At 36.6% G+C, this 12,767-nt stretch overlaps 3 protein-coding genes across 3 annotated transcripts in view; 2 read left to right on the top strand and 1 right to left on the bottom strand.

Moving 5' to 3' along the window:
• The window catches only part of LOC113233536, a 98,209-nt gene extending 85,949 nt beyond the window's left edge, over positions 1-12,260 (bottom strand). Inside the window, exons 1-4 of the mRNA XM_026468659.1 lie at positions 12,200-12,260; positions 10,802-10,946; positions 9,460-9,586; positions 7,805-7,888 (exon numbers count right to left, since the gene is read on the bottom strand). Coding sequence (XP_026324444.1) covers positions 7,805-7,888; positions 9,460-9,586; positions 10,802-10,946; positions 12,200-12,260 — 417 coding nt within the window. The remainder of the gene's footprint in view (positions 1-7,804; positions 7,889-9,459; positions 9,587-10,801; positions 10,947-12,199) is intronic.
• On the top strand, positions 551-4,613 carry LOC113233685. Its single transcript, XM_026468865.1, has 4 exons — positions 551-823; positions 1,779-1,964; positions 2,745-2,913; positions 3,427-4,613. Exons 1-4 carry the CDS (start codon positions 632-634, stop codon positions 3,906-3,908), a joined length of 1,029 nt encoding a protein of 342 aa, XP_026324650.1. The 5' UTR covers positions 551-631; the 3' UTR covers positions 3,909-4,613.
• Positions 12,259-12,767, top strand: part of LOC113233535 (heterogeneous nuclear ribonucleoprotein U-like protein 1) — a 46,049-nt gene continuing 45,540 nt past the window's right edge. The window contains exon 1 of the mRNA XM_026468658.1: positions 12,259-12,284. Coding sequence (XP_026324443.1) covers positions 12,259-12,284 — 26 coding nt within the window. The remainder of the gene's footprint in view (positions 12,285-12,767) is intronic.

Below are 12,767 nucleotides of genomic sequence, written 5' to 3'. Positions count from 1 at the left end.
AGTACTAAAAACATATCAATTTTATTCATTTTTATGGACAATTCACGCTTGACCAAAAAATTGACTATGCCAACATTTTTTCACAAAAAAGACTTAATTGTTCCTAAGACAGTTTCCTTGTAATTTGAAATGTATGCGACATTCCAAATTCAACTGTCGGCGAAACATACTGACCTGATTGTTCAATATACCGAATGTGGCTCCTTTTTCGCATGTATATTTTTGGTGGGGCATTATTATGCATATTTAGTACCTTCTAGTACTATCTACCAATATTTATCTAGCATCTAAGTGTAACTGCTTTCTTACTAAGTGTCGCTTAACCCTTTTTATCTTTCAACCGTCTCCATATCTATAAATGTCTAAGGTAATGACAATGACCTTATGTAGTTAGTGCATAAGAACATTGGTCTGAGGTGTCACTTTCTAAGACAACTTGTTTGACTATTTATTGGTTATTGATGTAGTAGTCATTCGATCAGCTGGCCGTATTAAATTGGTTCATAATTTTTTTAAATATGATAAATTGTGCACAGTGATACAAGATTTTGTGTCTTTTTCTAAAGCAGCTACAGATGAATCTAAAAATGATGATTCAACAAATGAAAAAACTGATTCAGTAGAAGCAAACATGGAAACAAATGAAGCAGTAGATGAGAATGTGGATACGACTAAAGCAAGCGACGAGACTAACGATACTACATTACAAATAGAAGAAGGAGTGGAGAATAATCCTGAGTGGTACAAGCATAAGTTTTATAGCAGGATTTTTGAGTCACTTTGTAGACGCCGCATGCCCATTCTTCTGCCCAAGTACAAAGAGGTAAGTGTTCTTTTTTTTAACAAACTATAGAGGTGTACTTCCTCTTTTGATCTGTTTTTAACAAATTTTCATTTTAAGAATATATCTTCGCAGTAGTCCTTACTTATAAGCAATGGTCGGAAAAGGCGTTCTACATACATAGACACATGTTAAAACCACCAATTATTAATTAATTACCCTTTCGAATTCCGGATTTCCGGACGAAAGGAACTCCTCTCTTTATTCTATTTATGACGATAAATAGCTGTACAAGGTTAAGGCCGTTAAAAATGGCACTTATTCATCTTGTTTAAGCGTTCGACAGTTCTTTTAATAAAAAATATTAAAATAATCTACTGTGAACATTTTCCTTTTAAATTATGACATTTCTGATAGTATTTCGAATTTATAAACATCTATCGAGTTCTTAGGTTTTCGCGATTGTTACACATAGGAAATGAAACTGTTTTTACGGATTTAAATCGCGTATATTTGTTTTTTCAAACGGTTTGTTTGAAAATTGATATATTATAAACATCTGTCATGCTGTGTTTTTTAATTTAAATATTTTTAGAGCGCGATCACAACAATTCTCATGCAAACTAAAATGTCCTAAAATTCCCCTCGTAAATAAAATTTTAATATTTTTTCTTAAGTTCACTAGCAAATGTCGCCGTTCCGTCAATGTGACCATCAATATGCTGTGTCTAAAGCTAGGGCGGAGAGTGACTATTCTTGTTACGTTTTTATTCTCTGTTTTGGTAAAAGGTTAGTTATCTACTGCATTTTTACATGGCACAGAATTACTTTAAAATCCAACTTCAACTTCCTATGTCTCCGAAACAGGAGGAATTCGAAACAGTAATTAATTAATATTTGGTGGTTTTAACAACTCTATGTCGTTCCTTGTACATGTATCCATATATGCGGAACACCTTTTTCCGATCATTGCTTATATGAGTTCTTTTTTCACCAGACCATAATGCAACTTCTGAAGAAAGATGATCGTTTTAAAATGAATTTGGATATCATCAAGGAAGAGGCAATGAAACTATGTGAGAAGAATAAGGAGATTAAAGAGAATGGAACTCCTGCTGAAACAGATGTGTCAACGGGTCCGGCTGAAAAGAAACTGCCAGCACGTTTACCGTACTTTGTAAAGGTTGGAAAACACACAGATACCTAGTAACATCACTGGTGAATAATATTTAGTAGCAGTAGAGCTCCTTGTGAAAGAGTTCGTCCAAGTACTGCCACCTTACCTATTTCTGCCGCCAAGCAGTAATGTGAGTATTACTGTGTTCCGGTTTCGAAGGGTAAGGGTGCTGGTGAAATTACAGGCACATGGGACTTGTCAACTTATGTCACAGGGTGATGGGCACAGTGGCAGTGCCCCTCAGATCTTTGCGATTTAAGGCTCTTGAGTGGAACTGCAACTGTTATGGACAGGCGTGTAACTTACCATCAGGTGCACGACTTATTCGTCCCGTCAATTGATATTATTAAAAAAAATCTGCCTCGTCATAAACAACGCATTTGCATTTTAGTAACTTTTGGCATCTAAAGTTTGTTGTCTTTGAAAAATATCAATTACGCTGATTTTGCTTAACAATAAAACTAAAACTAAATAAGATAATAATAAAAAAAGCTTATAGTAGTTGCAGTTGTCTGGAAATAATTTCGGTGAAAATGTCTACGCTGGCAGTTTTTCTGTACTCCTTGCGTATATCACTTCTTTAGCTTTACCTGTGGCCATCGAGTACATAACCAGAAATAGAGATGGCTTATGGCACTTTGTTTCTTCCCATTCACTTGTCCAGGGGTCAAATCACAAATTGGTTCAACAGTATTACGCTGTTAGGGAGATCGTTGATAAGGCCATGGCAAGGTGAATCATAGTTTCTGTTATAAAACGAATATAACTTATGGAACCAATTTTCAGGTGCTCGGCCGCCCGGCTCTACCCAAACGCAAGCTAATGCAAACATTCCTGGACCAGTTCCACCCGAAGACCATCAAGAAACACCGCGGCGTTCACAACTTGCTGTTCGTCGGCTTCAACGATAAACAGGACTTTGATAACATCCTCGCTGCCACTATGAGTGTTGTTGGTGAGTACTACCTTTACCCGTCGACTACAGCAACTTTACCACTTGACACTTGATTACTTACCACAATTTATTTACAAATATTACGAATAATAATAATTTTAGACTTGCCATTACATTTTTTATCTGGAAGAAATTTGAAGCATCATAGTGTGTAAACTTTTGTATCAAGTTTGCTTACTGGCAAAGTTACGTAAAGAAGCTTATGATGCTATATTTTACAAACAGAAATTCATCATGTCTATAATATTATGACATTCGCATTTTATTTTCGAATTAAAGAAATGAAGACCATAGTGAGATAAAACCTACTATGTTTGCACAGCAGACATGTGTTTTTGTTTTACACATTCACTAGTCAAATTTTAAGTAATAAACTTGTTTTCCTTAATTTGACGTTGGCGGAATTACCTATTATTTAGATAGGGTTATAACATTTAAAAGAAGAAATCGTTCAGGAAAGCACTTCCACTCACTTTTATTTAATTTGTTTAAAGTTTTAAATCATGTTTGCAGGAACTTCTACAATCGAAGTGAGAATCAGTGAACCAACAAAGGTGACTAACACCAACCAGGCTGAAACTGAGAAGTCAAATGATGAAGTGCAAACCAAAACAGAAGATATTGACCAGGTCCTTAATGAATCTCTGGACAATCAAATTGTTGATTTACTGAGTGCTATACGGGAGGAAGAAGAAAATAAAATTTCTGAAGATAACGATGTTGAATTCATTGAAAATGAAACTACTGAAGTTAAGACTGAAAAACAAACTACCGAAGTGAAGACTGAAAATGAAACTGCAGAAGTGAAATCTGAGTCCAATGGAGAAGCAGAAACCCAGGAAGAGATAGTGGAGAATAAAAACATTGAAACTATGAAGAATGAGGGCAAAGAGACCGGAAGGGCTACCCCTACACGGTCCTCAACCCGTATAGCGACATCGACACCTAGTTCTATTATTAGGACTAGACGTACAAGCAAACTGGCACAAAACTAAGAACTACAAACTATGACCATGCACGAAAAACATAGAAATTCGGGTTAATTTAGGAGGGTAATAGTGTCTACAATAAGGGAGTCGCCAAACTTATTAACCTGGAATCGCTTGATCCTGTCACAAAAAGCTTTTCTTTATAATAGCTAAGTGACGAGACTAACAAGTCGTTACGTCTATACGAAACACGCAACGCTCTTATTACAGCTTTTTCTGACAGACTTAACGTGATTTCCTGTGGATAAGTCTGATGTCTTCTTAATATATAGTACCCCTACATCATCTAAAATACCTGCTTGATTAAGAAACAGCAACAAAAAGGTAGAGACATTTCTTGTTTATCTCGCTTGGTCTGCCGATACTTTGTCACAAAATTAATCGTGTAGAGCATACAGAGCAAGATACCAATAAATATCTTAATAATTTCAACAGCTTAACTTGAGATTTTGGTCTATATTTGAGTCTTAAAATTCCAAACTTCACCATTAATAATAATGTTTCAAGTATTGTCCAGATAGGTTCGTCGAACTACCCTTAATTATTAGACTAACTAAATAAATGACTAATTATATAAGATATCGCTATATGACACACTAGTAGTATGTACAAGTAGTATGTAATTTTAAAAATACGCAATGTATTGTTTATTTAACTGTTTTAATAATCGCAAATTAGGTTAAGTTTGATAATAATTATTGTCTATTGATTGAGGAAATAAATTTTTAGTGGGCATATCTTTTTTATTATTTCAAATATTTTGCAGCTACTTTCATTACGCATTAAATCTTGAAGAAGTCAACCAAAGAGTAGGCAAGTTTAATGTTATCTGATCGAAGGTGTATATTTTATCATCTAGGCAGGCATATAGCACACGTACACACAAAGCTCAACATCTACTTTCTAACTTTGTTAATAGTAATATTTTAAATTTATGTATAATTAACGTGACCAGACGTCCCGCTTTTAGTAGGCGTTGTGTCTCCCTGTCCCCAAAATATTTAAAATTGTCCCTCTCACAAAACAGTACACACGTACCAACAATTTTTTCTTAAAGTCGCGCGAAAGCGAAAAATATATAAACAAGAATTGTTCTTTTTTTAAAATTTTGATTTAAAACAATTTTAATTCTTTTATTTTTTTATCATTAAACATTTAACTATCATAAACATGTCTAACAATAATAAATTTACAGGCGTCCCGCTCTGGGAAAAAATAATGGTCATGTTATTCTTATTCATTTCTTCTTTTTAATTATTTTTTTCTAGTTATATCATGTAAAATTAACTTTTTTTGAGCCCTGTCTTAAGTTGAGATTCATAAATACGACCCTAAATGCTCAAGTCAGGATTTGAGCAGACTTGAGTATGATTTCAAGCACTGGAAATACGACCCTAATGGCAAGGACTTGAGAATACTCCTGACTTGAGTATTGAGTAGAGTTCTGGAATACGGCCCTTAGACTTGTATTAAGCAAAGATGGCGAGCAAGGCAAGATTTTTCGTATGTACAAAACGAACTTTGCCTAAGTTTTAGCAAGAATTTAAATTAAAATTTGAGTTTTCTTTGTAATTTCTTGCTTAAACTTAGGCAAAGTTTGTGTTGTAAAAACGAAAAACTTGCTTAGCTCGCCACTTTGCTTAATCGAAGTCAAAGTTCGTTTTATAAATATCAGCTTCTGTGTGTGAGGTTGTTAATTACACAGAGGAACACAAGTTCTTACCTGCAACGTGAGTAACTTACCCTATTTTGAGAGTCAAGGATCAATATACCAGTACATAAAGCTTTAACCTTACTGTATGTAGTTCTAAACGCTCTGTAATCCAAAACGTAGAAATAAATAGGTACATATATTTATACCAACATTTTGTATGCAAATATTTCACGCGGCAACTGTCACTGTAAGGTCCAATTTACATTGCCGCGGAAGGGAATGGAAGCGAAGTTTTGTAACGAAACTGTTCATAACCTAATTAACTTTACGGCAATTGTGTAACGTGCAAAACTAGATACGGTATCTACGGGAATACCCGAAATTGCGCGAGAATTCTCCAGAAGATGCGCGATCTGTTTTTTGGCTCGTATCTAGTTTGTATTACGTTACACAATATTGACATACAATTCGCTTCCATTCCGTGCCGCGGTGATGTAAATTGTGCCTAAACTCATGGTATAGTCAGGCCACGCACGGACGACAGTGGGCGGTGGCACGGTAAAAGTGGTGCGCAATGTAAACCAAAAATCAATACTAAAGTAGTAACGCGTGTCACTGTACTAGGATCGCTCTCGCTCTAATCGTTACTACGGACTCGGGATTATGATCTGTATCACAAACTGCAAGAAACGACATGACACCGGAAGGTAGGAGGGGAGGAAAGGGGCATAAAGTATGGTTCAGAAGTGTAGACTGGCAGAAACGCAGTACTTGATTCATAATTTTTTACTGCTTCAATTAATTCACATGAATGTGCTGAAAATGAATCTGAAATAATTTTTCGATTTTTCTAACACCAGCGAAATCCATAGCCAATATCCGGGGATTCCCCGTCCTTTTTTAGTAAAATGACCAAGGTTGAATTACGATAACAATGTTCATATGAACCAATGGCCACATACAGGGTGTCCGGTAAATAATGGATAAGCCTGAAATGCCTTATAGTAGAGCCTATGACTGTTAAACTAATATAAAGAAAAATATATCCCAAGTAGTATTTAAGATGTATATATATGTGTATGTATATATATATATATATATATATATACGACTTGGTACTTGGTGCAAAGGGCTGGTATCCTGGTATATATATAATATATATATTTCTTTGAATTTAATTAGTTTCACCTTATTTTACGTTTTTGTACACCACGACTACAAGTGAATCAATTCCTTCGGTTTTTAGTGTCCATAGTATTCTACGTTAACTGCGCTAATAAATAGGCAGTAAATAGTATGACTAACTATTGCACTTAATTTTTTTTTAAGTTTTAATTTATTTTCAGTGCCAAATTTTGTTTTTTAACAAAATTTTAAGCGTCTTTGATATAAAAAAAATGTATGATGACTTGAGTGGCCAACTATTCTAAAACAATGTGTGTTTAAAGTAGATTTTAAAATGGTTAATTTTTCTTTATATTTTTTTGGAACAGTTATAAGGCATGAAATGGCTTTTCCATTTTTTTTCACCGGACAACCTGTGTATTCAGAATGTTTAATTGGAAGTAATATAATTGAAGTCATTGTTTTTAACAAAAAAGGAGGATGTTCTCAATTCGACAGTATTTTTTTCTTAAGCATATTCCTCAAAAAAAATATTACACCTCTAAGGGTGGCAATTTAGAGGATGAATCCGGTTTATTGGTTTTCACTCACCGTCGTCCTTAACCGATTTCAATCAAACTTGGCAAATAGATGTAACTGCACAAACTTTTCAGGTCAATTTGTTATATAAAAAAGGTATGATTACTTAAATTAAACGTTGTTATCATAATTCTACTTTTTTTTAGCGTTATACGTCCATGAGTGTACGTATGTTGTACTTTGGTCACTTGCATTGCCGTATCTTTGTAATCCTGCTTACTGAATGTTTTGTCCCGTTGAATTCTATTTTCCCATTGCAACATCAATTTTTGTATATTATTTAATGCTAATGAAAAGTATTCAATTTCAGATTGTCCAATATCCTATTTATTACAAAACACTTATTAATTGTAATTTTAATATTGTGCGTATTTTAATTCTTATAATACCTACCGTTTCTCATACCTTTATATCCCGTTTATCCCGGTTACGCTGTAATACCAACTCCCATTCACACCACTCTTTGATTTGGGCCAAAGTTGTTTACTTAATTGTATGAGATTATTTAGTTAAGTCTAAAATTACTCAAGATTGAAATACGTACCAAGAGCTGGTTGATGTAGTACTCATAGGCGATGGTGTCAGTGACAGGATCCAGGGCTGTCTGCATCATTTCTTCGAACTCCTCCTGTATTTAATGCACTATATTTTAAATTTTTATTGAATTGATATTCAATTTTTTTTGGTGAAATTACTCCACTAGTTTGTTGTAATTATTAATACAAAGATCGAACTCTCAGAAAAAATTCCTTCGATCTGGCCGGATTCGAACCGACATCTTCTAGCATACCGTGTCAGACGCTATTAATAATTATAACGAACTAGTGGAGTAATTTCACAAAAAATAATTAAATATCAACTCAATAAAAATTTAAAATACAGTGAATACCGACATCTCTCGCCAGGGCTGGTAGCTGTAAAGGTACTAACTGAGTGATAAATCTGTCATAGATTTCCCATAGATACTCTCAAAGATACGACGCAAGCACATAGAAAAATTCGTGAGGTCCGCTGGTTCGTTCCGTGGCTAAGTTGATATAGCGTCTGGCACGGTATGCAAGAAGACGTCGGTTCGACGGTTTGCTAGCAGATGTCGGTTCGAATCCGGCCGGATCGAAGGAATTTTTTTAGAGTGAGTTGGAATTTTTTCGATCTTTGTATTAATAATTGTAACGAATTAGTGGAGTAATTTCACAAAAAATAATTGAATATCAATTCAATAAAAATTTAAAATATTGTTATTATTTAACTAAAATTAAAATTACTGCCTCTGTGGCCGAACGGTTACCATGCCGGACTGCCTCGCAGAGGTCCCAGGTTCGATTCCCGGGCCGTGAGAAATATTTGTATGGCCTACATTTATTTCTCTCTTGAGTTTGGGTGTAATTTGTGGTTGTCTATGTGTGTGTCCTTGCCACCCGTGACGGGGTTTCCCTAGTGCAGGGCTATGTTGAGTGTGTGCGTTATTATTATTATTATTATTTGCGCCACTTGCTCTAAGATCATGACCACACTAAATATTATTAAAACTTTTACATACCATGTATTTTAAAAAAGTTTAACAAAGGATATATGTTACGCAAAATAGGGTGTGATCTCTGGACCTGTACTCGCTCTCGTTCCCCGTCTGAAATCCGTCCAAAATAATTATTGTCAAATAAGTAATACTCGACCAAATTCAAAGAAGCATGATGTGAATAAAGCTTCATATTTGACGTGATATAATCAGAAATGAGGAAAGCCGTAGGAGAACTAAGGTAACCGACATAGCTCGAAGAATTGCTTAGCTGAAGTGGCAGTGGGCGGGGCACATAGCTAGGAGAACCGATAGCCGTTGGGACGGAAAGGTTCTTCAATGACGACCGCGCACCGGACGACGCTCAGTGGTTAGGCCCCCCACCAGGTGAACCGACGATCTGGTAAAGGTCGCGGGAAGCCGATGGATGTGGGCAGCGCAAGATCGATCGTCGTGGAGATCGTTGGGGGAGGCCTATGCCCAGCAGTGGGCGTCGTATGGCTGAATGATGATGACGATGACTTGACATTGTCCTTTCATTGGGTCTCGACTCAATGACGACTACTTATTTGACAATAATTGTTTCAAACGCAGCTTCGCACACCGTTGCGTGATGCGGAGCAGTGTAATAATCACCGTAGAACAAGGCTTTTAGATTTAATTTTATCATATTTTGCACTTACCGGGAAAAAAGGTTCGCCTTCTTCCATCATGATCTGCTGGAACTTTTCCTTGGTGAGGTACCCGCGACCTTCAGTGTCAAAGTACTGAAAAGCAGCCAGCAGCATCTCTGCGGATGCTGGATAGAACCTGACAAGTTTCACAATAGTTAATGATAACTATAAAAATGTGCCACAGTAATTACCTGGTCTCAAACTAGTGAAATCCCTGTATTGTGAGTATCAGAGCAATGCAATTCACTCCGCAATACTCAGATCAGGGGGTCTGTTACCGTTCTCCGTCCAACATCCGTCCGAAACAATTACCATCAAATTAGTAAAATTCGACTAATTCAAATGACAAGAAGCTTCATTCGCATCATGCGTCTTTTAATTTGGTCAAATAACTATTACTTATTTGACAATAATTGTCTGACAGAGAATGGGAAAAAATGGACCGGGAATCGAACCCGTGACTTCCGTGACCGTCAGGATGGCTGGTCGCCTGTGGCGTCTGGCACTGAGTGTATATTTAACAATTGCTACCTATTTGCTACTATTTGCTACTTTTTCTAAGTAATTGGTACCTTTAGAAATTTAAAAAAATAATTGACCAGCTATTCTGACGCCACTTTGTTTAGCATGGAGGGATTATCAATAATTGCTACTTTCGCGAATTATAGGAATACGCTTCCTATCTACATTAGTTAAAAAAATATAAACGATTGAAAATTTGTCGAAGGTAGCAAGCAATTCAACTGCCTCCGTAGCCGATCGGATACCATGCCGGACTACCACGCAGAGGTCCCAGGTTCGATTCCCGGGCCGGGAGAAATAGTTGTATGGCCTACAATTATTTCTTTCGTGAGTTTGGGTGTAATTTGTGGTTGTCTATGTGTGTGTCCATGGCACCCGCGACACAGGGTTTCCCTAGTGCGGGGCAATGTTGAGTGTATGCGTTATTTATTTAAATTTCTTGAATATATACTCAGTGCCAGATGCCACAGGCGACCAGCCATCCTGACGGTCACGTGACCTCCTTACCCAGGGACCACAGTGCAAACCGTTGGATCATCTTTTGTTGCCATTAAAAGCGCTCCATTAAAAACCCTATTTTTATTAGTTTCTTATATGATAGTTTCACAGACTTTTATTGGAATTAATTTATTTACTATAAAATATTAACCAACGTAGGTTTATAATTGCAAAAACAAATATATCTAATTTAAATTAATACCTACTTTTTACAATAACTGGATTTTAAAATATTTCCGTGTACCTACGCTACATATTACTGCACACTTAGATATGCACACGACTGTACTGGTGTGCTATTATTACGTATTTTACTACACGGTGCCTTTACCTGTGTTCGTTGATGGCTTTAACCATGTAAGGTAAGAAGTTGGTAAGTGGCACAGTGCCTACGGCTTCTTTGTTCTCCGTTGCCAGTATCACCTCCTGGACTTCAGCCTCTGTTGGACAGCAGCCTGAAGGAAACAAGATACCTACTACAAAATAATAGAAACAGGAATTTGGTCTAGACTATTCTAGTGACTATTCACCTCAACGGTTGAATGGATTCTGGCGTGATTTTTAAGTGCTAATTTACAGTGCCGCGGAATGGAATGACACACAATTTCGTTGCCAATATTTATTGGTAACGAAATTGTACGTAACATAATGGATACAAACTAGCAGATACAATACGGTAGCTGTGGGAATTCCTGAGACTGCGCGTGACAAGTTTTTTGGCTCGTATGTCTTTATAAACTACACACGAGCCTAAAAACAGCGTTACGCAAGTCGTCCATAGAAGTACTTTGCCACCTTACGTGTTTCTGCCGCCAAGCAGTAGTGTGAGCATTACTGCGTTCCGGTTTCGAAGGGCAAAGGGTGCTTGTGCAATTACAGGCACATGGGACTTGTCAACTTGTCTTAGGGTCGTATTCTAGAACTCTACTCAAAGCTCAAGTCAGGATTTGAGTATGGTTTAAAGCACTCGAAATCATTCTCAAGTCCCTGCCATTAGGGTCGTATTTCCAGTGCTTGTGTTTCCAAATCTAGAAAAATCTAGAATACGACTCTTAGGGTCGTATTCTAGAACTCTAATCAATGCTCAAGTCAGGATTGCATTGGAAACAGAAGCATTGCAAATTGAAATTGAACTTTGCAAAGAAGGATTGCAATTGAAACACAAGCACTGGAAATACGACCCTAATGGCAGGGACTTGAGTTTGATTTCGAGTGCTTTAAACCATACTCAAATCCTGACTTGAGCATTGAGTAGAGTTCTGGAATACGACCCTCAGAATATCGGACACAGTGGCAGTGCCCCTCAGATCTTTGTGATTTAAAGCTCTCAGTGGCACAGCAACTGTTATGGACAGGCGTGTCGCTTACCATCAGGCGAACGACTTGTTCGTCCCGCCACTTAGTTATTATAAAAAAGAACATAAAAGTCGCTTCCATTCCGCGGCAATGTGCATTGAGCCTAATATCATACAGCGTATTTTTACCTAAAATCGGTCCTTAGTTTCATTTCCTTTTTATAAAAACGAGGTTATACAACGATACGGCCGACGAAAGTAGTTGTCTAAATTTTTAGACAAACGCGCTTAGGCATTTGCCTATTCTCTCTATCCTTGGAAAACCCTACACCTGCATTCCAATCCTTTGTCATACGCAATAAGATGAAAAATTAATCTCAGGACAGCAGGACAGGCTGGAAGTTACGGTTTTATTTAGGCCCCAAATTCGCAACGCTTTGGTACGTCAAGCGGGGCGTTCAAGGTCTGCGCTGATACATAATATTCATCCAACATGATCCAACACAAGAGACAAGACACGTTTGCGCATTGTACCTACGCGCATGCTGGATGGCATTGATGGTGCAAAATAATAATATTTTCATTTTGTATGGCAATCAACAATGACAAAGCAACATTCGTATCAAAACCGGTGTCGCCACACGCACACATTTGCAAATGTAATCTTACATTACTACTAAGATAACATAATTTTGATTGGTTATAAATTATCAAACGAAAATAGACAATAATAAAAAACTTTTGGTAAAAAAAATTGAAACCTATTTGGATCTAATAAGGTTTTATTGTTGCTAGTCACATAAAAGCTAAAAATCCTATGAACATAAACTTCTTGGAACAAAAGCAAAAAGTTGACAATCTACAGATAGGATAGATGTGACATTTAATTGATATCGACATTATGTTTCATAACTAGCGGAATATTGAACTAGGCATTGCTTTATACTTGCTATAATTAGGGTTAATCACGGAGTATATGGAAATGGCATTCAAAGCAATTTC

The sequence above is a fragment of the Hyposmocoma kahamanoa genome, unplaced genomic scaffold (assembly GCF_003589595.1).
Source record: "Hyposmocoma kahamanoa isolate Upper Pololo Valley unplaced genomic scaffold, ASM358959v1 79, whole genome shotgun sequence".
NCBI lineage: Eukaryota > Metazoa > Arthropoda > Insecta > Lepidoptera > Cosmopterigidae > Hyposmocoma > Hyposmocoma kahamanoa.
This window is presented reverse-complemented; position numbering and strand designations above follow the sequence as displayed.